This window comes from Mirounga angustirostris, unplaced genomic scaffold (assembly GCF_029215605.1).
Source record: "Mirounga angustirostris isolate CCGP_5_RB_7025 unplaced genomic scaffold, mMirAng1.0.hap1 SCAF_5, whole genome shotgun sequence".
Taxonomy (NCBI): Eukaryota; Metazoa; Chordata; class Mammalia; order Carnivora; family Phocidae; genus Mirounga; species Mirounga angustirostris.
The window spans coordinates 156,727,569-156,753,296 of NW_026991713.1; the positions used below are offsets into that span (position 1 = coordinate 156,727,569).

Genomic DNA, 25,728 nt, shown 5'->3' on the forward strand with positions numbered 1-25,728 from the left:
ACCAGGGTGTAATGTTTGTTAAAATTGATGAATCTTACACCTACACATCATTATCATCCAAAGTCCATGGTTTACATTAGGGTTCACTTTTGCTGTTATACATTCTATGGGTTGGTTGTATATAATGACATGTATCCACTGGTATAGTGTCTATATAGAATAATTTCACTTTCCTAAAAATTCTTTGGGCTCCATCTATTCATTCCTGTTCCCTCCACCCCCAAACCGTAGGAACCACTGATCTTTTTATCCTGTGTCTATAGTGTTGCTTTTTCTTGAATGTCATATAGTTGGAATCATATAGTATGTAGCCTTTCCAGATTGGCTTCTTTCATTTAGCATTATGCATTTAAGGTTTTTCCATGTCGTTTCATGGCTTGATACCTCGTTTCTTTTTAGCACTGAATAATATTCTGTTGTCTGGGTATACTACAGTGTATTTATCCATTCATCTACTGAAAGATATCTTGGTTGCTCATAAGTTTTGTAAATTATGAGTAAAGCTGCTATAAGCATCCCTGTGAAAGTTTTTGTATGGACATATGTTTTTCAGCTCCTTTGTGTAAATACCAAGGACTGTAATTGCTGGACTGTATGGTAAGAGTATGTTGAGTTTTGTAGAAAACTGCCAAATTCTCTTCCATTCCAAAGTGGTTACATATTTAACATTCCCACTAGCAATGAATGAGAGTTTCTCTTGCTCTATATACTTTTCACATTTGGTATCATTAGTGCTATGGATTTTGGTTCTGATAGATGTGTAGTGGTATCTCATTGTTATTTTAATTTGCATTTACTGAATGATAAATGATATGGAACATTTTTTTCATATGCTTTTTTAAAATTTTTATTTTATTTTATTATGTTAGTCCCCATACAGTACATCATTAGTTTTTGATGTAGCATTCCATGATTCATTGTTTTCGTGTAACACCCAGTGCTCCATGCAATATGTGCCCTCCTTAATACCCATCACCAGGCTAACCCATCCCCCATCCCCCTCCCCTCTAAAACGCTCAGTTTGTTTCTCGGAGTCCATAGTCTCTCATGGTTCATCTCCCTTCATATGCTTGTCATCTGTATGCTTTCTATGGTGAGCTGTATGTTAAGGACTTTAGTCCATTTTAAAATCAGTTTTCTGTGCTTTTTGGCAATATATACATCTTCCCCTCTCCAGATTTAATGTATATACTTGACATAAAACATTGTATAAGTTTAAGGTGTACAGTGGGATGATCTGACATATGTTTATATTGTAAATGATTACCACAATAAACTTAGTTAACACATCACCTCACATAGTTACAGTTTTTTGTGTGTTGAGAGCTTTTAGATTTATTCCCTCAGCAACTTTCAAATATATAATACAATATTATGAACTATAGTCACCATGCTGTACATTACATCCCCAGATGTAATGGTTCCTCATTTTCTAACTGGAAGTTTGTACTTTTTGACCATTTTCACCTATTTCCCTCATTCCCATCCCTTGTCTAAGCACTCACCAATCTAAATTCTACTTTTTCAGATTCCACATATAAGTGAGATCATACAGTATTTGTATTTCTGTCTCTTATTTTACTTACCCTAATGCCCTCAAGTATTATCCATATTGTAGATATCATTATTGTATTTCCTTTTTATGGCTGAATCATATTCCATTGCATATACGTGCCGTATTTTCTCTTTTTTTGAAGATAGAGTGTTTTTACATATCATATTTTCTTCATTCATCTGTTGATGGACACTTAGGTTGTTTCCATGGCTTTTGTGAATATTGCTGCAATGAACATGGCAGTACAGATGTGTTTCTGAGATAGTGATTTCATTTCCTTTGGATAAATATCCAGAAGTGGAATTGTAGTGTCGTATGGTAGATCTATTTTTAATTATTTGAGAAATGTTCATACTGCATTCCATAGTGGCTGAACCAGTTTGCTTCCTTTCATGGATGGGGTCATAGGATAGGCTCCATGGCCAGTAGGGCTCATTAGCTTTGGATCTGAATCAGATAGAACTGTCCACTGGGCTCTCTGGCCAGATGGGGCCACCCACACAGGTCAGCCTGGTTCTGGGGTTTTCATAATGGTGTCTTGTCTATGGATAGTTACTAGCTGGTCTTCTTGAAGGAAGAATGATGTTGAGAATGACTTAGGTCACTATCTTGATGTCTCATATTTTTTTAAATGTCTTTCTAAAGTCTTTCCAATTTTTAAAAATTTGGGTTGTCATATTTTTATTACTGGCTTGTGGCAATGCTTTATATATTCTGGATATAAGTCTTTTATTAGGTAAATGTGTTAGAAATGTTTTATTCCCTTCTGCGGCTTTCCTTCTTATTTTCACAATGGTATTTTTTGATTAGCAGAAATTTAAATTTTGATGAAGCCCTTTTTTATGGCTTGTAATTTTTTCATTCACTTTAGGAAATTTCTGTGTGTCCAAGGCCACAAAGATATTCTCCTATCTATTTTCTTGTATTTTATGGTTTAGCTTTTATGCTTAGGTCTAGGAGACCTTCTTCCTCCAACCCTTGAAATCCTAATCTAATGTCCTTTTGTGGAATTTGTAAACGTTCTATGTTTTTTGCCTTGAAAATGGTAAGCATAGGTATTTTAAATTTTGGTCCAGATAACTCCACCCCAGATGTAAGGAGTACCAGATATTACATGCAGAAAAATTGGAGGAATAGCTAACTCTCCAGGATATTTTTTTTTTTTTCAGAGAGGATTTATTTTCTTATATTAGGCACCTGTAGGCATTTGTAATATGGGATACCTTCATCTGGTATCAAAGATTGAAATTTGAAATTGGCCTGCAGTTCCTGGGAAGGCCAGTCTCCTTCACTATCATCATATTTATAAGGTAAGGTCCTAAAATAATGTCTCCCCTTCCAGGCCCTGAATTTTAGCTCTCTCCCTGGTAGCTGCAAGAATTTAAGTCAAGTTTTCAAGATCACACAGATAGTGGTAGAGCTGGGAATCAGCCAAGATGGTTCAACTTCAGCTCCTGAGTTATTAATAGCCTGCCATGACACACACACCATGAAGGAAGGGTTTTATTTGTTATGTTTCCCATTATACACCTACACTTAACATATCACTTAATAGATATTCAGCAAATATTCGTGAAATATAAGAATGAATCTGTTCCCATTAGCAATGTTATTAATGGAGGTACTTTCAATCTTGCTAATTGTTCAGTGGCATTTTGGGATTATAGCTGTGATGTGATTTTACATACCATTTTGTCTTTTTGCTGCTGATGATGATTTTTTTGTATTATTTCTTAATTAGTATTTTGGTAAAGGTACTGGTCAAATTTACCTGGAAACTTGCATCAGTAACTTACTGATCTTTGTTTTGTGCTTGAAGTTTTATAAATATTAGAAACTCAGAAGATACTGAGTAAGGGTGTAGGATAAAAAGCTTCTCAAATATTTCAAATGCTTATTGTTTCTTTTTGTCATCCTCTAAGCTTGATTAGAAAAGGAAGCAATTCAAATTTAAGTAATTTATTTGTCTAAAATTTACATTTTGTTATATAATCTTAATTTCTTTTTGTAAAATCTTTACTCCCTCCATAGAGTTGAAGAATGGATTTCTTATGGTTTTACAAATTTATGGGTCTTCTGTGGAAGAATTTTATTTTAAAGGTAAGTTGAGCTATCTATAGGATTTTTGCAACAGCCAAGAGACCACAATGGGAAAATTCTTATAGCCTGATCACTGCATTTCAGTTTATATTGTTGTATTTTTCTCAGTTCTACGGCTGGGGGTATCTCTTCCAAATATGAAGAGTCCTTACAGAGTGAAATAATAGCAGAATGACATGTAGAAAGGAGAGAAAAAAATGGTTCAGGAAACTAATGCTATATTATAGAGTGAAGCTGTTCTTTTTTTTGCCATCTATGTATTTTCTTTTAAGAAGTGTCTGTTAATATAAAACATTTAGGCATTTGCAGATGTAATGGACTCATACGACACTTACCATAATCTTTTTTTTTTTTTCTATCTCTTAGAGACGGCAATTAGTGGCGTTATTTGTGGAATTCATCCTAACATTGCTATTTGCTAGTACACTTTTGTTAACACGCAAATTTTTGATTATAAAGAAGTCTGGGCCTTTCAATTACTCTCTTCAGCCTGTTGATGAGTTGCCTGCATTCCTTGGAACGGCCATCACTTTTCCTGGTCATTGGGAACTGGCTTTCTTGCCTTCCAAAAGTGTTGTGGTAAAGGGCATCATTGAACTCGTGAAAAGGGATTTACATTATAATTTCTCAGGTTAGAAATTAAAGTTTTTTGAAAAAAATGTATTATTAAATTGGGTTTCAGTGAAGACACTTGTATAACCTTTTAACTGGGCATTAATCTCCTAAGTAAAACATTGTAGGATATATCCTCATAACCAGATAGTAACCTCCTAGGTATAATATTATACACTTTGTTATACTTGAGAGTTAAATTCATATAAAATATTTTCTCCTAGAGCCCAAAACAAATAATAATATTTAAAAATTAGATAATCAGTTTATATTTTACTATCCAATTCTGTGATACCATCTTCCTTGTTTCTGGTTGTGCTTCTTAAACCTGGGTAAGTATGACCCCAGGGCTACGATGGTGTGCCAAAGGAACACAGAGGCACAGCATAAGCATGGGCCCTCATTCTAGATGCGCGCTCAGTGGTCAGTTATTTCAAACTTTGTTCATATAAAAATGTTACACAAGACATATATGAATGCCTTAGAGAAGACTCAAGCTACATACAGTTACCTTAAAAGCCCCCCAGTGAGCTTCCCCTCATATTCTCAGTTTTTCTCCTCTTTCTTCCAGGGAGAAACGCTATCAGAAGTTCAGTGAGCATCCCTCTAGTGCCCCTTCCTTTAAACACATATGTGCACTCGGTAATATATTTTTTCAACTTTTTGTTGTCTCTCAAGAATTTGAGGGTCCTTGAGAGTAGATGCCATCTCAAAACATAACTTACTAAAAAAAAAACAGTGAAGCAGAAGATTGCAAAATTCCAATAATTTTTAAAGTATATAACCACAAATATCCAATAAATGTAGTCCTGGAAGCCACTTTGGGTTACCCAAAATATTTTGTAATTTCCATTCTGATATCTTATTTGATGTGTGGGATTCTTAGAAATATATTACTTTACTTCAACACATTTGGAATTTGTTGTTCTCTTTCTGTTTTTTTTCATTTCTTTTAATTTACTTGAATCAGAGTATATTCTAGGATTTCAGTTCTTTGAAATTTTGAGAATTTTTTATGCCCATCTTAAGGTATATTTTGAAAAATGTACCATGTACATTTGTAAAGACTGTGTATTCTGTAGGTTTTGCTTATAGTGTTGTATAAATGCCACCCAGGGGAAGTTGTCGAGTTGGTGAATCATAGTGCTTTTCAAATATGTATTCTTACTATTTTTGTTTGCTTATTCTCTCAGTTATTGAGAGAGATACTACATTTTCAGTTAGTTGTTGTTAGTATTAAATAGGTTATATGTGTGTGTGTGTGTGTGTATGTATGTATGTTAAAATTTCTTTTTGCTTATATATTTTGAAACTTAGGTCATGTGATCTTTCTGTTGAATTGTTTTTAAAAGTATTTCTCTGTTCTGGAATTTCCATTCGTCCTTTTTTAAATAGATTTCAGGTCTCTAGAGAAATGTTCTAGCTTTATTAACCCTATTAATCATAGTTACTTTAAAGTCCCTGCCAGAAAGTTCTGATATCTAGATTACTTGTGTATATTTTTTTCTCTTCAGTTATTGAGTTCTGTTTTATAGCATATTTTGTATATTTTTATTGAATGACAGATGGTGTGGATGAAAAATATTAGAGGCTCTTGAGGATACTTTTTTATCCAAAGAGGGTTAAGTTTTCTTCTGGATGGTTGTTTAAATACTGACAGAGTGACTTGATTCCATCGAAATCTGGTTTTGGGCTTTGTAAGGAATGCTGTATTTCAGTTTTGTCTTTACTCCTGCAGCTTACCCCTTGTCTAGGGTGTCGTCTGGAAACTGGAATATTTACGAAGGCTCCTCAACCTTTGTGGGGCTTGAACTCTATTCTCTGGTTCATCAACATTGCCTACCTGCTGAAATTCCTGCTCAGCAATGTAGCCTGCCACCTGCTGTTATCTTCTTGGTTTCATGGTCTGAACTTAGGCATCCTCAGTTAAGGGGTTGACTGGTGACTTCAGGGGAATTTACAAGCCGATTTTTCACTTCTCTGCTATTTTCTTCTCTTTGCAATTGTCTCTCAAGTTCCAACCATTTTGGCAGCCTCAACTCTCACCTCTTTTCTTCAGCTCAGTAAGTCTGCAGCTTTCTGCAAATGCTTTCAGGGAAAATACCAGGGTGAATATGGCCCTCACCCTGTGCATCTCCCTTTTTCAAGGTATGTAAGTTCATAATTATTCATTGCAGCATTATTTATGAGGTATAGAAGCAACCAACATATCTATCAACAGATGGATGCATAGAGAAAATGTAATTATTCAGCCACAACAAGGAAGGAAATCCTGTCATTTGTAACAGTATGTTGGTTTGGAGGTCATTATGCTGAGTGAAATAAGCTGGACACAGAAAGACAAATGCCGTTTTATATTACTTATATGTGTGTTATCTAAAAATGTTGAGCTCACAGAAGCAGAGTAGAATCACGGTTTCAGAAAAAAAATAATCATGGTTGCATGGTTTCTGGACGTGAGGGTAGGTGGAGAAAATGGGGAGATGTTGGTCAAGTCTTATGAACTTTCAGTTATAAAGATAAATAAGTCCTGGCAATCTAATGTACATGGTGACTATAGTTAACAATACTGTATAGTGTATATAAAATTTATTCAGAGAGTAGATCTTGTAGTGTTTTCCTTGCAAAAAAGGATGGTAACTGTAAGGCAATAGGTGTGTTAATTAACCTGGTTTTGGTAATTATTTCACAATGTATGCAGATATTAAAACATCACTTTGTATACCTTAAAATCATGTTATACAACCTACATATATACAATTTTAATTTATCAGCAATACCTCAATAATTCTGGGCAGAAAATTTTTAAAATAACATAAGGGGTAACTGTGTGGTCATGGATATATTAATTAGCTTGATTGTGGCAGTCGTTTCACAGTGTAGACATATATTGTCATCATCTTTTGCACTGTAAGTACACACAATTTTTCATAAAGCTGGGGAAAAAATAAAGCCACCTGAGGTAATAAATGAAAATAAATAAGAAATAAATTTCCCTCCAGTTCTATTTTCTGAGAAATCGAGGCAAAGACATGTCTTAACCTCATAAAGTACTCAAAGCTCTCTCTCCCTCCTGTTCTTTCTCATACTCCTGCTTGAGCAGGTAATACCTTCCTTGGAGCTCAGTTAAATTAATGAAAAAGGACTGGTGGACCTGTCCTCAGGCCCTTGCCACCATGGCCAGGCAGTTACAAAGAATTGTGGCTACTCAGTGGTGAAGGCAAAGGGATGGGGAGGTTCCTGGGACATAAAGGATGCATGGGTGAGATGCAGGACAGTGGTTAGGCTCAGATGCAGAAGTAGAGGCTACGTGCCCCAAAGTGTGCCTCACTACCCGCTTGTACACACTTCACTTTGTTCATAGTGGACTTTTGATATTAGATTCCATTTCTAGCTGTGTTCCTATGTTGTTTTGTTTTGTTTAACTTAGTGGACTTTGTTTTTCCAGCTTTAATCATTTAAATTTAATCATTTAAATTCTCTGAGGACTTTGTTTCATCCTGCTTCTGGTCACCTGGTGTAGGTGCAAATCTGATTCTGGTCCCTGAGATCCTACTTACAGCTTTGGGATTTATATCCCAGCTATGCTCACCCTGAGAAAAGTGTGGCATCCTTGGCACTTCCCAACTATACAAAAAATAATGATTATGACACATAATCACCTTAAATATTAAAATTGTGAAGTTGTTTCATTCTTCAACTTCTGAGTTATTTTTTAATCAGATATTATAGATTCCCGTCTTCTAGGACTTTGAATAGATTGCATGAGTCAATTTTGTTATTTCCTTCCAAGGTGGAAATTTCAAAACACATTGGAAATATCCCTCTTCCTTACCTTATTTCACTGTGCAGTTATTATAATGATTAATTATATTTTAAACTTGTGATAAAACTTTTAAAACTCTTTTTTTTTAAAGATTTTATTTATTTTGAGAAAGAGTGAGAGCACAAGTGGGGGGAGGGTTAGAGGGAGAGGGAAAAGCAGACTCCCCACTGAGCAGGGAGCCTGATGCGGGGCTTGATCCCAGGACCCTGAGCCGAAGGCAGACGCTTAACCAACTGAGCCACCCAGGTGCCCAGAACTCTTAAAACTCTTAAAAATTTTTATTCACTCCTAATATCCATTAGTTTGTTATACCAGTGTTTGAGCAGCAATGTTTTGAAATTTATATTTTGATAGTCTTTCATCCATGTAAAGCATTTTCCCATCTTATAGACAGAAAAAGCAGTCAGATAGTTTGCCTTTATGTGGACAACTCACATATTCGATCTTTTTCTCTCTACAGTTCAAGGCTTTTCTTCAGAAAGAGATTTTGAAGAGTATGTTAAGCAAGAGAATAACTCTAAAAAAGTGTTGGTTGCTATTATTTTTGACCATGAGTTCCAAAATAGTGATGATCCCCTGCCATTTAAGGTAAGAGATTTTTAATGTAGAAACCTCATAAGTGTACTTCCAGTTTCTGAGGCTTAATGAAGTAGAGGCATAATTATTTCCTTTATTAAGTGGGGAGACTGCAACTTACCCAAAATCATACTGCTTATACATAGTAGAGCAGAGATTTAAATCCACATCTAATTTCTGTGTCTGTGCCTTTATTTAGCCAGAGCTTTATGTTGATGGGGGAAGAATCAAATTTACCACATACTAGGTTTTCTCCTTATAAATCAGAATCATAGGAGACGTCGACCTTGACCACTATCAGATTATGGCAGCTGTCTCCAGTTCTGTGCATGATGGTGAAGTAAATGCACATTTCCCAGGTCAAGACCTGAGATGTTAAAGCATGTTAAAATACAACATGAAAATGTTCCTCTTTCTTTTGACTGAATCTCATCATTTTTCTCCAAAATCTAAATCTGGAAAATAGTGTTAAGCCTTAGCCAAGCAGAAACAGAATTAGGACATAGGCAGACTCAAGAAAGATTCTGATAACAACTTCCAAGAAGGAGAGACAAGGACTGTGCTTTGAACTTGGTGTCCCTGGTGTTGAGGGAAATAACCAAAGTATGGTACAGATGTATGCATGGAGCTATAATTCTACATTTAAGATACAGATGGTTGTCAGTGGAATGAAAAAGTAAGGAAAACCACTGGGTTGTAAGTAGAGTTGTAGGTATCTTCCGTTCTGTCCTATCATTCCCTCATTCCTTTCATGTATATAAAATTCCCTCAAGTTACTGATTCAGTGTACGTGATGCTGATGTAGACTCATCAGTGGATACATAGAGTGTGGTCAGAATGTTTTTGGTACAGTTTCAAACTTCACCTTGTACGGTCTCCCAACTGCCCAGGCCACTTGGCTCACTCTTACCCTTAGCATTGCTATGACTCACAGTACAGTGACTCTCCTAACCACACCCATCCCTTTCCTCCTTCATTCTCCCATAAATGCCCTGTACATATTACTATCACTGAATTTACTATAATGTAAATATATATGTTGTCTCAACTAGAATTTGAGCTCCTTGAGGAACAGGTGCTATGTCTTAATCCTTGAACATGCAATAAGTGTCTAAAGCTTTTGTCTTGATAACTGAGTATATTAATATTTACCTAGGCTTATGATATGTGTCTGCCCCATCTGGTGTTACTGATTTCTCTGGTCTGACCCCTGACTTTAGGCAACTGCTGGACCATTTGCTGTCTTGTAAAGCTACTTAGACCCAGCATGATCTACCTTGAAATTTTTACTTAGTTCTCTAGAATTAGTGTTATCTTTTCATTTAATAATGAAATTATGCAGTATTCCACATTTATACTTTTACATTTCTCCTCTGTATTCATGTGGGATTCTTAGGTTATAATCACTTTTAGGAGAGGAAGAGATTTTCCTCTTGGAACACTTGGCTGACATAATGGGAAGAGAAATTAGCAACACCTTTTTGTATGTTTCATTTCAGTATGCATGCCAGCTGTCTATTTTGGGAAAGAGACATTGGCAATTGTGTGCAAGTTGCCACTGTTTGCTTACCACAAACCCACAGTAGCCACACAACAAGTCTGCTCTATTGGCTGATGTTCAGAATCTACTTAGTGCTTGATACTCTGCCTCAGAATCGCACATGTGCAATTTTTCTTTAACTTCCTTTTGTTTCTCATTCTTAATTATTTTTTCATTTACAGATATTGTTTCTTTTTCCTCCTTATAGGTAAAATATTTTCTGCGTTTCAGTAGTTTTCAGAGGAACAAGTATGTGGGTTTTCTCCGAACTGAAGGCTGGGAAACAGGTGTTCTCTTTCCACCTTTTCCTTCTTTGGGACCCAGAAGTGAACGTAACTCAAATGGGGGGCCTCCTGGTGAGCAGATCTTTAGTCATACTTATTTTAATATCCAAGTCATATAGTAAGAGCTATCACATGTTTATACCTACATTTCTTCAATCTTATGATAGAAATTGTTAATTTTTAACCTGTTGTACTGCTGGTGATTTCTTTAAAATTTTCAGTGTCCAAAAACTTGTGTAAAATTTCTGTACGTTGGAACGATGGATATATTTTCAGCTCAACTCAACTAAACTCTTGGAATTTAAATGGTCAGCTCCTCCCTTTAGCTGTATGACAAAGGCAGGAGCTAGCGTCTTTAAGAAAACAGAACAAACAATTATATACTTTAGTGTCCACTGTTCCTTTCACCACAATTTCTGGCATAAGATCCAAAATTATAGGATATGCAAACAAGCAGGAAAATGTTACCTAAAATTAAAAGAAAAAAAGCAGTCAATATAAGTCGACAGATAAACTATATACTGGAATTGGCAGACAAGGAATTTAAAATAATTTTGAGTATTTTGATGTCATGTTGATAGCAAATATTCTCTGATATAATGTGATGAAGAGGGCATTTTACCTCTGTAAAACTTTTAACTCTATTAGTGAAAAAACATCATGCAAATCCAAACTACAGAACATTCTCCAAAATACATGCCCAGTATTCTCGAAAACTCTCAAGGTTGTGAAAAACAAGAAAGGATAATAACGTTTCATAGATCAGAGTAGACTATGGAGACATGACAACTAAATGCAATGTAGTATCCTAGGTGGGAATAGAAAAAAAATGACACTGGGGAAAAACTGGTGAAATCCAAACAAAGTTTGTATAAATTAGAAATTGTTTTGTGCCAATATTAATTTCTTAGTTTTGACAAATGTACCGTGGTAATATAAGATGTCATATTCGGGAAGCTGGGTGCAGGGTATAAGTAATATTTCTCAATTTTTTTCATTATTGCCCTTCTAAGGAATCCTTTGGACATATTTTCCCTAAGTGTGTTCCCCTTGTGAAATTTTAATACCACAGATATACTACAGATCTGTTTTATGTGCTATGGCTTGAAGCTCTATAACTCTGTTGAGAGTGCGTGGTATTTAGGAATGCATGGTATGTAGTCTTTCTGTAAGACTACATTTTTTTCCAAAATAAAAAAGTATATTTAAAAAACTCTCCAAGCCAAAGTAGCAATAAAAGTGAAAAAAATGAAATTTCTGAATCTGATAAAGTACATGTGTAAGAAATTTGTATCATCCTAGTGAAATATTGAACATTTCTCCTCTAATAATCAGGAACAAAGTAAAGATGTTTGCTCTCATCAGTTCTCTTCAGCAGTTTACTGGAAGTCCTAGCTTGTATCAGAAAAAGGCAATGAAATAAAAGGTATAGATTTTGGAAAGGAAGGAGTGAAATTATCTTTATGTGAAGTTGACAGAATCATGTTATGTAGGTGATTGTGAAGAGATCCACAAGAAAGTACTACATATAATGTATTAATTGAGCAAATACCCAAGATAGACAGTATATGATAATAAATTATAAATCTACACCAAAACCAATAAAACATTCCTGAGAGAAAACTTTAAACAAATGATGAGATATCTAAATTTCATTGCTTGGGTGACTCAAAATTGTTAGGATGCAGCTTTTCCCTAAGTTGATCTATAATGGCAATATAATGACAGTCAGAATCCCAGCAGTCTTTTTGGAAAAATAATAGCAAGCTTATTCTAAAAAATATATGGAAATACAAAGGGTCTAGATTAGTTTTTAAAAAATCTTGAAAAGGGGGGTGCCTGGGTGGCTCAGTCATTAAGCGTCTGCCTTCGGCTCAGGTCACGATCCCAGAGTCCTGGGATCGAGCCCCGCATCGGGCTCCCTGCTCTGCAGGAAGCCTGCTTCTCCCTCTCCCACTCCCCCTGCTTGTGTTCCCTCTCTCGCTGTGTCTCTCTCTGTCAAATAAATAAATAAAATCTTAAAAAAAAAAAAAATCTTGAAAAGGAATGTCAATGTTAAAGGACATTCAAGACTTATTATAAATCTATATAATTAAGACATTGCCGTATAGGTGTAAGGATGAACAAATACATATAAAAAGAATGAGGTGTCTGGAAATAGACTCATATACATATAGTCATTTAATTTTTCCATGAAGGCACCAGTATAATTCACTGGGAAAAGGAAATCTTTTGAACAAATTGTGATGGAATAACATGGTATGTGGATGGAAAGAATGAATCTTGATCACTAATCCATATCTACACATAGTTAGTTAAATAACATGATGATCATAAACCTAAATATAAAAACTAAAATCATAAAGCTTCCACAACAAAATTTATGAGAATATCTTCATGAATTTGGGGCCAGCAGTGATTCATTAAGACAGAAAAGGTATTATTATAAAAGAAAAAAATTGACAAATTGAACTTCATTAAAATTGATTATTCCAGCCTGTGTGAAAGACCCTATTAAAACAGTAAGGCAAGATCCAGAGGGGAGAAAATGTGACACAGATTCACATTGAAAATCTATAAAGAACTTGTATAGATGAACAGAAAATTCAGTTTTTAGATGTCATGGCATTGCCAAATTTTAATAAAAGTTTTTAAGTGTTTGCTCATTTTTATACTAAACTTATATAACAGTAAGAAGCTATTTGCATATTGCCACAGATCCAAGGACCACACACTGAGTAGCTCTGCTTTAGTGGACATCAGTTCATATAACTCACTCAGATCTACAAATACAGAGAACAAACTGATGATTGCCAGAGAGGAGGAAGGGATGGGCAAAATGGGTGAAGGGGAATGGGAGATACAGGCTTCCAGTTAAGGAATAAATAAGTCATGGGAATAAAAGGCACAGCATAAGGAATATAGTTAATGATACTGTAATAGCACTGTATGCTGACAGATGGTTATCTACACTTGTGGTGAGCACAACATAATGTATAAATCATGACATTGTACACCTGAAATGTTGAATCACGACATTGTACACCTGAAACTAATGTAACCTTGTGCATCAACCATACTCAAGCAAATAAAAATCTAAATAATAAAAAAGTATTTATTATGTATTTGCGTGGGGAAACCATAATAGCTGTGAAATTTAGACTATAACAAGTGCCTCTTTACAATAATTAACTTTGTTGGTTTTGACATACCTTTAGTTACCTTTTCCTTTGTTCATTTCAGCTATTTCTTGTCTGTTGTACTTAGCAATCCTTGTTTTCTCATTTAGGGTACATCACTGAAGGATTCCTGGTTATGCAGCATGCCTTGGATCAGGCCATCATGAAATATTTTAACCACACAGCTACACAAAAGCTATTTCAAGATGTCACTGTCTTTGTTCAGAGATTTCCATATCCAGAATATTCTCGTGATTACTTCTTTACCTTTTTTGGTATTTTCATTCCTTTAGTAATCTTATTTATCTTCTCTATGAATCATCTTACCCTCATTCAGTCTATTATGTGGGAAAAAGAAAAGCGATTGAAGGTAACTCTACTTTTCTTGAGGTAAATAGAGCTTCTGTAGAAAAATTTGGGTCTGTAGCATAAATTTCTGTGGAGGCTGGATTATTTCTACCCACTCAGCACTGGTAGATGGTCTTGTTTCAGTGGCAGCCAGAAAGTGAACGCTTATTTCTCTTGGCAATTTTCTAGAATTTTGTTTTTATTGGAATTCTTTAGTTTTATTTCTAGAAGACTACTTCACAAGATTATTACAAATAGAATTTAAATGCCAAATGCTCTAAAATCTCTCTGGAATAGGTGGGTTGCAAAGAATTAATCATCTGGGCTTGTGGAACTGTCTTGATGAATTTAGATACAAGTAAATTTCAAGATTCTATGATTCTATAATTAGTTTTTCTAAGTTTTTTTTCTAAATGACCACTTATAGTCCCCTTCAGAATTTCTGTGTCTCGGTAGAGACCATGTTGTGTTATGGCCAGAGGCTTTGCAGTTCAAAAATACAGTCATTTAACCAATTATTAATTTATAATTCATATATAATTATAATTAATATGTAATTATTATGTATTTAACATATATAATATATATTATAACATATCCTATAAATAGGGAGAGATGATTTATATAATTATATATATAATTGATTTATTTTCTAATTTGTTTCAGGAACTCTGATAAATCATAGATTTGAATCCTATCCCTATTATTTATTGACTCTGACATAGTCATATAACTTTTCTAGCCTTTTTTCTCAGATATAAATTAAGTATAATAATAATAACTAACTTGGAAGGCTGTCGTGATATTAAGCTAGATATTATGTGAAAAATTATCACTATCAAATCACCTGGACCTGCTGTTGTATGTTGTAAAGGAGGAAACAGGTGTTGAGTGTTTGGTACATTGTCAGGCACCTAGTGGGTGCTCCATAGCTGTTAGATGTGGCTGTTAACATCAGTTGTCTCTCCATTTCATTTATCCTCGTGTAATCTTGAATCATGTCATTTTTCTCTTTCCTTTCTTAGTGGCCACACCACTTCACACATCAGCCTCACGTTGTTTCTCACCACCTACCTCTTCTCACTCAGGGCTCTTCGCACACATCTCCTCACCCCTCAGCTCTCCTCTGAATCTACCTTGCACATTGTTGCCAGGGTAATTGTCCTGTAACACAGATGGCTAGAAATAAATTTTAAGGCTGTATTTATCTTTGTTCTCTGCTGAATAAATTCCACTTAAGCATATGCATTTTCTAATATTTGGCCCCTGCCTATTCCTCATTTTGTTATCGTTGTTGTCTATGGATACAATTTAAATGCCAAATGCCCTCCAACATCTCTGGAATAAGGAGAGTAGAAAGAAATAATCTACTGGATTTGTGGAGTTGTGTGTCTAGATGAATTTAGATACAAATCAATTCCAAGATTCTATGATTCTGTGATTTAAGAAGGAATTTTTATGGAAGTATTGTTGATACACAGTGTTACATCAGTTTCAGCTGTACAGCATAGTGATTGGACGAGTTTGCCCATTATGCTCTGCTCAGCACAGGGGTAACTACGGTCTATCAACATGCAACACTATTACAATACCTCTAACTATATTCCTTATGCTGTACCACTCATCCCCATTACTTAGTCATTCCAAAACTGGAAGCCTGTACCTCCCACTCCCCTTCACCCTTTTGCCCATTTCCCCTCTCCCTTCTCTGGCAACTATGAGTGTGTTCTCTGTATTTATAGATATGTCTTTGTTTTTGTTCATTTGTTTGTTGTCCATCTATAGATGAATGAATAAAGAAGATGTTGTATATAGATATAATGGAATATTACTCAGCCATAAAAAATGAGATCTCATCATTTGCAACAGCATGGATGGACCTAGAGGGATTATGCTAAGTGAAATAAGTCAGAGAAAAGACAAATACCATATGATTTCACTTATATGTAGAATCTAAAAAAAAAAAAAAATTGTAATTTTTTAACCAATTTCTGATTGCTGAAAAAAAAGTTTTAAATGACCTCCTGTAGTCCCCTCCAGAATTGTGTTTCACTGAGAGCGAAAAAAACATAGATACCTTTCCTTCCAGCCAAAACAAATGACTTTTTTTTGAAATTTCCTTTATGTTTATGTTTCCTCTGACTGTAATGCTTTCCTCTTTTCTGATTGGTAAACACACAGTTAACTTACTTGTCTCAGGTGTTGTAGCTGCCATCTCCTTGTTGATTATCTCTCTTTAATTCTCAATTATAATTTAACACTTTTTTTGAGTCCCCAGAATGTGATACACAAACATCAACATTATGACTTATGTTATTTATATTTCATTTGTTTTTTTTATATTTTTTTCTTATTAAGTTCAATTAGCCAACATATAGTACATCAGTTTTTGATGTAATGTTCAGTGATTCATTAGTTGCATATAACAACCAGTGCTCATCAGATCACGTGCCCTCCTTAATGCCCATCACCCAGTTATCCCATCCCCCACCCTTCTGCAACCATCAATTTGTTTCCCAGAGCCCAGAGTCTCTCATGGTATGTCTCCCTCTCTGATTACTTCCCATTCAGTTTCCCCTCCCTTTCCCTTTGGCCCTCTGCACTATTCCTTATATTCCACGTGTTAGTGAAACCATATGATAATTGTCTTTCTCTGCTTGGCTTATTTCACTTAGCATAATCACCTCCAGTTCCATCCATGTCGATGCAAATGGTAGATATTCATCTTTCTGATGGCTGATGTCCATTGTATATATGAACCACATCTTTATCCATCCATTTGTTGAAGGGCATCTTGGCTCCTTCCACAGTTTGGCTATTGTGGACATTGCTGCTATGAACATTGGGGTGCATGTGCCCCTTCTGTTCATTACATCTGTATCTTTGGGGTAAATACCCAGTAGTGCAGTTGCTGGGTCATAGGGTAGCACTATTTTTAACATCTTGAGGAACCTCCATACTGTTTTCCAAAGTGGCTGTACCAACTTGCATTCCCACCAGCAGTGTAAGAGGGTTCCCCTTCTCCACAACCTCTCCAACATGTGTTGTTTCCTGCCTTACTAATTTTTGCTATTCTAACTGGTGTAAGGTGGTATCTTATTGTGGTTTTGATTTGCACTTCCCTGACAGCAAGTGATGTGGAGCATTTTTCATGTGTCTGTTAGCCATTTGTATGTCTTATTTGGAGAAGTGTCTGTTCATGTCTTCTGCCCATTTTTTGACTGGGTTATTTGTTTTTCAGGTGTTGAGTTTGAGAAGTTCTTTATAGATCTTGGATATCAGCCCTTTATCTGTTATGTCATTTACAAATATCTTCTCCCATTCTGTAGGTTGCCTCTTGGTTTTATTGACTGTTTCCTTTGCTATGCAGAAGCTTTTTATCTTGATGAAGTCCCAAAAGTTCATTTTTTTCTTTGGTTCCCTTGCCTTTAGAGATGTGTCTTGGAAGAAGTTGCTGTGGCCAAGGTCCAAGAGGTTGCTGTCTATGTTCTCTAGGATTTTGTTGGATTCCTGTCTCACATTGAGGTCTTTCATCCATTTTGAGTTTATCTTTGTGTATGGTGTAAGAGAATGTCCAATTTCATTCTTCTGGACTTGGCTGTCCAGTTTTCCCAGCACCATTTATTGAAGAGACTGTCTTTTTTCCATTGCATGTTCTTTCCTGCTTTGTCAAAGATTGGTTGACCATAGAGTTGAGGGTCCATTTCTGGGCTCTCTATTCTGTTCTATTTATCCATGTGTCTGTTTTTGTGCCAGAACCATACTGTCTTGATGATTACAGCTTTGTAATTGAGCTTGAAGTCCGGAATTGTGATGCCTCCAGCTTTGGTTTTCTTTTCCATCATTCCCCCAGCAATTTGGGGTCTTTTCTGGTTCCATACAAATTTTAGGATTGTTCCAACTCTGTGAAAAATGTCGATGTTATTTTGATAGGGATTGCACTGAATGTATAGATTGCTCTGGGCAGCATAGACATTTTAACAATATCTATTCAGCAACGTGGCAGGATACAAAATTAATGCACAGAAATCAGTTGCATTTCTATACACTAACAATGTATCTGAAGAAAGAGAAATTAAGGAATCAATCCCATTTACAATTGCACCAAAAACCATAAGATACCTAGGAATAAGCCTAACCAAGGAGGTAAAGAATCTGTACTCTAGAAACTACAGAATACTTATATTTCTTTTTTTTATTTAATTTTATTATGTTAGTCACCATAAAATACATCATTAGTTTTTGATGTAGTGATCCACGATTCATTGTTTGCATATAACACCCAGTGCTCCATGCAATACGTGCCCTCCTTAATACCCATCACCGGGCTAACCCATCTTCCCACCCCCCTCCCCTCTAGAACCCTCAGTTTGTTTCTCAGAGTCCATAGTCTCTCATGGTTCATCTCTCCCTCCGATCCCCCCCTTTTATATTTCATTTTTAAATTACTTTCATTGAAGTATAACATATGTACACACAGAAAAGTGCACAAATCAGAAGTGTATGTATTTTAATCCATCCAGGGTACTGTAACAAAAATATCATAAACTATATAGCTTATAAAGCAAGAGAAATTTATTTCTCTCAGTTCTGCAACCTGGAAAGTCTAAGAGCAAGGTGCCAGCAGATTCAGAATGTCTGTTGAGAATGCACTCTGTGGTTCATAGATGGCACCTCATTCATTACTGTCTCCTCATGTGACAGAAGAAATGTGAGCTCTCTGGGGTGTCCTTTATAAGGGCACTAATCTGATTCATGAGGGCTTAGCCCTCATCACCTAATATCTCTCAGGGGCCCCACCTCAAAGTGCCATCACACTGGGGACAAGGTTTTCTATTTAGGAATTTTGAGGAGACACTAACATTCAAATTATTGTAGTAGAGTTGAATGGGTTATCATGAAGAAAGTATGCCCTTTTTATCGTGACCCCTGTAAGAAATAAAACACTGCCAACTCTAGAAGATGGCTTGTGTACCCCTCAAAACATTTTCCCCAAAGTATACACCAACCTGGTTTCTAATATTATGAGCTAGTTTTGTCTGCCTTGAACTTGATAAATGGAATCATGCACTGTATTATGTTGTGTCTGTGTGGTTCTTTCAGCTAAATATGTAGCTGTTATTCATTTATATTCATTGAGTTATATGAGTTTTACCATTACATAATATGACTATCACAATTTATCTATTTTCCTTTAGTGTTTGGAGTTTGGGTATTATAAGTAAATCTTCTATGAATATTTTATACATTTTTTTTGCTGAATGTTAGATTATACATATTTAACTTTATTATATAGTGCCAGAGTTTGCCAATAAAATTTTACCAATTTTCACTTCCATTAGCAATGTTTGAAAATTCTGTTTGCTCTACATTTCACCAAAATTTTTTCTAATTTTATCTAATTTTCTAATTATTTTTTAATTGTATGGGAGTATATTGGCCTCAAAAATGTAGAGATCTTTCACTTTTCATTGTTTTAATTGTACAAATCTTTCACCTCCTTGGTTAAGTTTACTCCTAAGTATTTTACTCTTTTTTTTAAAAGATTTTATTTATTTGCGAGAGAGAGAGAGCATGAGCAGGGTGAGGGCAGAGGGAGAGGCAGACTCCCTGCTGAGCAGGGAGCCCCATGTGGGACTCGATCCTGGGGACTCAATCCTGGGACTCCTGGATCATGACCTGAGCTAAAGGCAGACGCTTAACTGACTGAGCCACCCAGGCACCCCATATTTTACTCGTTTTGATGCTCTTGTAAGTGGAATTGTTTTCCTAATTTCCATTTTAGATTGTTCATTGGTAGTGTATAGAAGTTCAACTGATTTTTGTGTGTTGACTTTGTATTCTCCTACTTTGATGAGTCATTTATTAATTCTTTTTTATGTGTGGAATCTGGTTTGCATGTAAGATTGTCTCACCTGCTTGGATGCCTTATATATATCTAATTTTTTCTGAATTGTCCTTTTCCCATTGTGTATTTTTTACTTTTTTGTCATAAATTAATTGGCCATATATGTGTGAGTTTATCTCTGTGCTCTCTATTCTGTTGCATTGCTCTGTTGTCTGTTTTAATGACAGTACTGTACTGTTTTGATTACTATAGATTTGTAATATAGTTTGAAATCAGGAAGTAGAATGCTTCCAGCTTTTTTCTTCTTTCTGAAGATTGCTTTGCCTATTTGGGGTCTTTTGTGGTTCCTTATAAATTTTAGGATTGTTCTATTTCTGTGAAAAATGACGTTGGAATTTTGATGAGGATTGCATTGAATCTGTCTATTGCTTTGGGTAGTATGGACATTTTACCAATATTAATTTTTCCAAACCACAAGCATCGTATATCTGTTTGTTTGTGTTGTTTTCAGTTTCTTTCTTCAGTATCTTAGAATTTTCAGTGTACAGATCTTTGAGTTCCTTGGTTAAATTTCTTCCCATGTATCTTATTCTTTTTGATGCATTTGTAAATGGATTGTTTTTTTAATTTCTCTTTCTAATAGTTCTTTATTAGTGAATAGGAATGCAACAGATTTTCGTATTTTGGTTTTGTATTCTCCAGCTTTACTGACATTGTTGATTAGTTCTAAGAGTTTTTTTGGTGGAATTGTTAGTGTGTCCTATGTATAATATCATGTCATATGCAAATAATTCTGATTTGCATCCATTCTTTCTTTCTTGCCCAATTGCTGTGGCTAGAACTTCCAATAGTATGTTGAATTAATGGGTTATTAATGGGGTGTCTTTCCTACAGTTAGGTTTCCTTTACTTTCTTTCAACGGTGTTTTAGTTTTCAGTGTAGAAATCTTACACTTCTTTTTTTTTTTTTAACATTTATGTATTTATTTTAGAGAGAACAGTGGGAGAGGCAGGGGGAGATAGAGAATCCTGAAGCAGACTCCCCACTGAGCAGGGAGCTGGATGTGGGGCACAATCCCCAAGGTCCCCAAGATCATGACCTGAGCTGAAACCAAGAGTTGGCCACCCAACAGACTGGGCCACTCAGGCCCCCAGAAATCTTACACTTCTTTTGTTAAAAGTACTTTGTCATTTTTGTTGGTGATTAAAACTTGCTAAGAAAGTCTGGTTGTAGCATTGATTGCTAGGAACCATTTATCCCTATTTCTGTCCCCTGTGCATAATAAAGTGGACCTGTGCCCATTTTTAAGAACTTTGGAAAGTATGCAAATTCCAAAATCCTCACATTCATTCATTTGTCCTTTCAACAAACATTTATTGGGCGTCTGGGTGGCTCAGTTGGTTAAGCGACTGCCTTCGGCTCAGGTCATGATCCTGGAGTCCCGGGATCGAGTTCCACATCAGGCTCCCTGCTCGGCAGGGAGTCTGCTTCTCCCTCTGACCGTCCTCCCTCTCATGCTCTCTGTCTCTCATTCTCTCTCTCTCAAATAAATAAAATCTTAAAAAAAAAAAATTTATTAAACTCTTTGTATGGGCCAGGCAGATACAGATAGGCAAACATAGTCCCTGCCCTAAGAAGAGCTTAAAGTTACAGAATTTAATATTGGTACATCAGTAAAATTCAATAGAAATATTTAAAATAGCCTGTGAAGACTCATACCACTCATTTGAGTCTTCTTATTGGTTTTCTACATTATATGCTTAGCTAAACTTTTTTGATGCTCTTTTGTTAACACTCGAAATAAAATATTTCTTTAAAGAATATAGTTCATAAAGATTATTTCTAAAACTGAATTTTCCCCCTTATTTTTTATCATAGTTTTAGTGTTTGCTTCTATCTTTTATAATTTAATTAAAATATATTTACATTTTTTAATACCTCCTAGAAGGCATAATAAAAAGAAAGGGAATATTAATCTAAGCAGTTTATAGTTTTATTTAAGGGTTTTTATACCTTAAAATATCAGGTAAATTATTGGTGAGATCATCTCTAGGCTTATAAGCATCATAGTACTGCCACACACTAGCTGAATAATTTTAATCAAATCATTGATCTCCTCTTCTATAAATCGGGCATGATCATTCTTATTTAACCAATTTTGACTGTGGTAGAAATAAATTAGATAATCTTTGTGAATGCATTTTATATAACTATATTGTTTTACATGATGTTTGGTTTGTGTTAACTCTCCCACAGGAGTATCTGCTCATGATAGGACTCAGTAATTGGATGTTCTGGGCTGCCTATTTCTTCACATACCTCTCTTTGTATTCAGTTATCATCCTTTTGATGTGCATGATTTTCTTTGCCAAGGCAAGTGTCTATTTCACTGTAGTATGCTATAGCTAAACTTCAAGAGGAAAAACATATAACATGGTATGGGCCTAATGGATTCAAGTTGTCAGGAAGTGAACACTTGCCTATTGTGGACTCCAATCTGGAAATTCAGGGGCTGCTTAGACTCTCAGCAAACTAAACTTTAAGTTTAGATGTGTGGACCTTTTGTAGTTAATGAATTGTTTATTCATCTCCCTGAGGTTTGTCATTAGTTTCACTAGGACTATTAAAATATTTAAAGATGTTTCATTTCTCCTCTGTTGTTTTACTGTGATGCCATTTAGAGTATGGCTCAACTGGCTTCCTGATTATTTTATTAGATAGAACCTGTGCCAGTCATCCAGTACAGCGACCCATCTCTTGTCTTCGTCTTTTTACTGTGTTTTGCCATCGCCACAATATTCTTCAGCTTTATGGTTAGCACGTTCTTCAATAAAGGTGAGTCTAAAACTCCTGGGAAAGATAATTAGTGACTCAGTGGGGATTATATTCGGAGGCTTCTGTGACCTTCATTTGCCATCTCATCTGTGGCCTCTCTTTATATTCTAACTAAAAAGACAAGTATTGTAAGTACATGAAATGATAAGAAAGGGAATGAAGGGAGCAGTGAAAATTAATATATAGTATACACGTGAAAAAAGGATAAAAACGAAAATAAGGTCATATTTGAGGATTCTTTTTAACCTTTATCTGCTGCTATGCATATGGTATCTATTTAACCATCCAGCAGGAATGGTAATGATTGAGATGGCTTCTGTATATTCTAGTGGAGGGAATAAAGTCTGTCAGTATCTGATGATGATCTGCAGTATGTCAAGAGACAAAATTGCTTGCCTGAAAGAAAGGGTCCATGTACTTCATTAATAGATCTTTATTGTGTGTTTGCTGTGTATTTGAAATACAGTGTCTGTCCCATAGAGCTGTCATTGACCTTGTGGACATGCATATCATATGCACAAAAAAATTATTTGATAGGACATGCAGAGAGCAATGAAAATTTATGAACCAGTATACCTAGGAAAAAAGGATTAAATACTCCCACTTCATATTGAGATAAACCTACGAATGCTTCTTATAGAGGTTAGTTTTTAAACAGTTTTGAAAGACTGGAAGATTGGAATGGGAAGTCAAGTCAATGGATGCAAGTATCTAAAAGTCATTCATTGAGCTGGCCCGGTATCTAATAAACAAAGGCAAGCAAAATTGTTTCCTTGCTTTTTGAGGGCTAACATGCCAATAGCAGTCATGACCAGTAACTCTATTTCATTATATTTTTATTTTTCTCAGTACATTATCATGAGTATTGTTAGTTAATGGGTCCTTACAAGTCACATGATCACATGTACAACCTATAAGCAGCCAAAACAAACAAACAAATAAAACCAACCAACCCAGGAGGTAAAGAAAAGTGGTGTGTCAATGTAAGGCAGAATGTGATAATATACCAAAGAGAAAAATGAGATAGTTAGAAAACAGATACTGTCATTTCCTGTTTCTGGAATTATGGCAGACTAGATGTTTAGAACATTTTTGTACGTGTCTTTAGTTTACATGTGTTAGACTTTCACTATGGTACATATGTAGAAAAGGAGTTGCTGGGTCATAGGGTTTGTAAATGTCCAACCTGACTACCTGTGTCCAACACTTCCAAAGTGGTTCTGTGTATTTACAGCCCTACTGGAAGAAAATGAGAATTCTTATTATTCCATACCCCTGCCAAAATTTACTACATCAAACTCTAATTTGTGCCATACTGGAGATACGAAATCCTATCTTATGGCAGTTCAGACCTGCATTTTCTCACTTACTGATGAAGCTGAGTGTTATTAATATTAATATGGGTCATGTGTTTCCTTTTCTGTAAAATCTGTTTGTGCATTCTTATCTGTTATGATTATTGATTTGCAGGAGTTATTTATATGTTCCTGCTACCTACCTTTTGTTAGTTGCAAATGTGTTGCAAAACTTGTCCCAGTTTGGAGCTCTCAGCTTTTATTTATGGTGTCTTTTAATAGTTACTAATTTTAATGTAATCAATCTTTTCCTTTACCAATCTTTTCCTTCATAGTTTGTGATATTAAATATTTCAGTGAAAAAAATTCTGTACTCCAAAGTCATAAAATTATCTTCCTGTGTTCTTTTGTGTGTGGTATGATGTAGCGAATTGATTGTTCTTCCAAGTGCATAGGCAACATGTGATAAACAGTTCACCTTTTCCTCACTACTCTGCAGTACCTGCTCTGCTGTATGTCAAGTTCCCATTCATGTGTGCATTTCTTTGGAGGCAGTCCTTTCACTGAAAGAGAAATTAAGAAAATAACCCTGTTTACACTTGCACCAGAAATAATAAAATGCCTAGGAATAAATTTAACCACAGAGGTGAAGGACCTACATTCTGAAAACTATAAAACATTGATGAAAGAAATTAAAGAGGAGACACCATAGCACATATGCTCCCCAATGTCTATCACCCAGCCACCCCGTCCCTCCCACCCCCCACCACTCCAACAACCCTCAGTTTGTTTCCTGAGATTAAGAATTCCTCATATCAGTGAGGTCATATGATACATGTCTTTCTCTGATTGGATGTCCTCTATCTCTCTGGGAATTTCAGTGCAGTATTCTAATTATTTCTTCTTTGAATATCTGCTAGAAGTTGCTGAAAAAGCACTGGGAAGGATTTTAATTATTGATTCAATTTCTTTTATGACCTTAGGCATTCAGGTTTTCTAGTTCTTTCATTTTTGGTAAGTTGTATTTTCTTTAACTTACATTTTTAGTTTTGAAATTTATTGGTGCAGTATCATTAATTTAATATGGTCTCTTATGTTTTTAATGTCTTTGCCAATGGCTGTCATGATATATACTCTTTTACTCCTTATACTGGTAATTTGTGCCTTCTCTTTTTTTTCTTGATCAGTTTCACAACAGGTTAGTTAGCAGTATTAGTCTCTACAGAGAATAAGCTTTTGGCTTTGTTGATCCTCTTACCGTTCCATAAACTTTGTATTTATTGCCATTTTTTAAAACTTGTGATAGTGTATGTTTGTCTTATTTCTTTTAATAAATAAATTTAAGGCTAGTCATTTCCTTTTTAATACTGGTTTGACTGCATGACACAAATTTTGATAAATAAGCTTTTTCTTGTTGTTACATTAAAATGTTTTATAATTTTCCTTATAATTTTCTTCTTTAATTATTCAAAGATGTGTGTCTTAAATTTCTCAACATATTGGGTTTTCATGGATATCTTCTGGTTATTGATTGCCAGTTTAATATAATTCCTTTGAAATTTGTTAGGATTTACTGTATGACCTAGTCAATGTCCAGTTTTTTAAAAATCGGTATTCCAAATATGTTTGAAAAAAATGTATATTTTGGGGTGCCTGGGTGGCCCAGATGGTTAGGCGTCTGCCTTTGGCTCAGGTCATGATCCCAGGGTCCTGGGATCGAGCCCCGCATC

At 35.3% G+C, this 25,728-nt stretch overlaps 1 protein-coding gene across 1 annotated transcript in view; it reads left to right on the forward strand.

Annotated features, from left to right (window-relative positions):
* Positions 1 to 25,728, forward strand: part of LOC123840994 (phospholipid-transporting ATPase ABCA3-like) — a 157,206-nt gene that overhangs the window by 6,086 nt on the left and 125,392 nt on the right. Inside the window, exons 2-9 of the mRNA XM_064590317.1 lie at positions 3,587 to 3,655; positions 3,764 to 3,777; positions 4,022 to 4,286; positions 8,554 to 8,681; positions 10,418 to 10,565; positions 13,783 to 14,042; positions 22,125 to 22,241; positions 22,586 to 22,703. Of these exons, the coding sequence (XP_064446387.1) occupies positions 3,587 to 3,655; positions 3,764 to 3,777; positions 4,022 to 4,286; positions 8,554 to 8,681; positions 10,418 to 10,565; positions 13,783 to 14,042; positions 22,125 to 22,241; positions 22,586 to 22,703 (1,119 nt within the window). The remainder of the gene's footprint in view (positions 1 to 3,586; positions 3,656 to 3,763; positions 3,778 to 4,021; positions 4,287 to 8,553; positions 8,682 to 10,417; positions 10,566 to 13,782; positions 14,043 to 22,124; positions 22,242 to 22,585; positions 22,704 to 25,728) is intronic.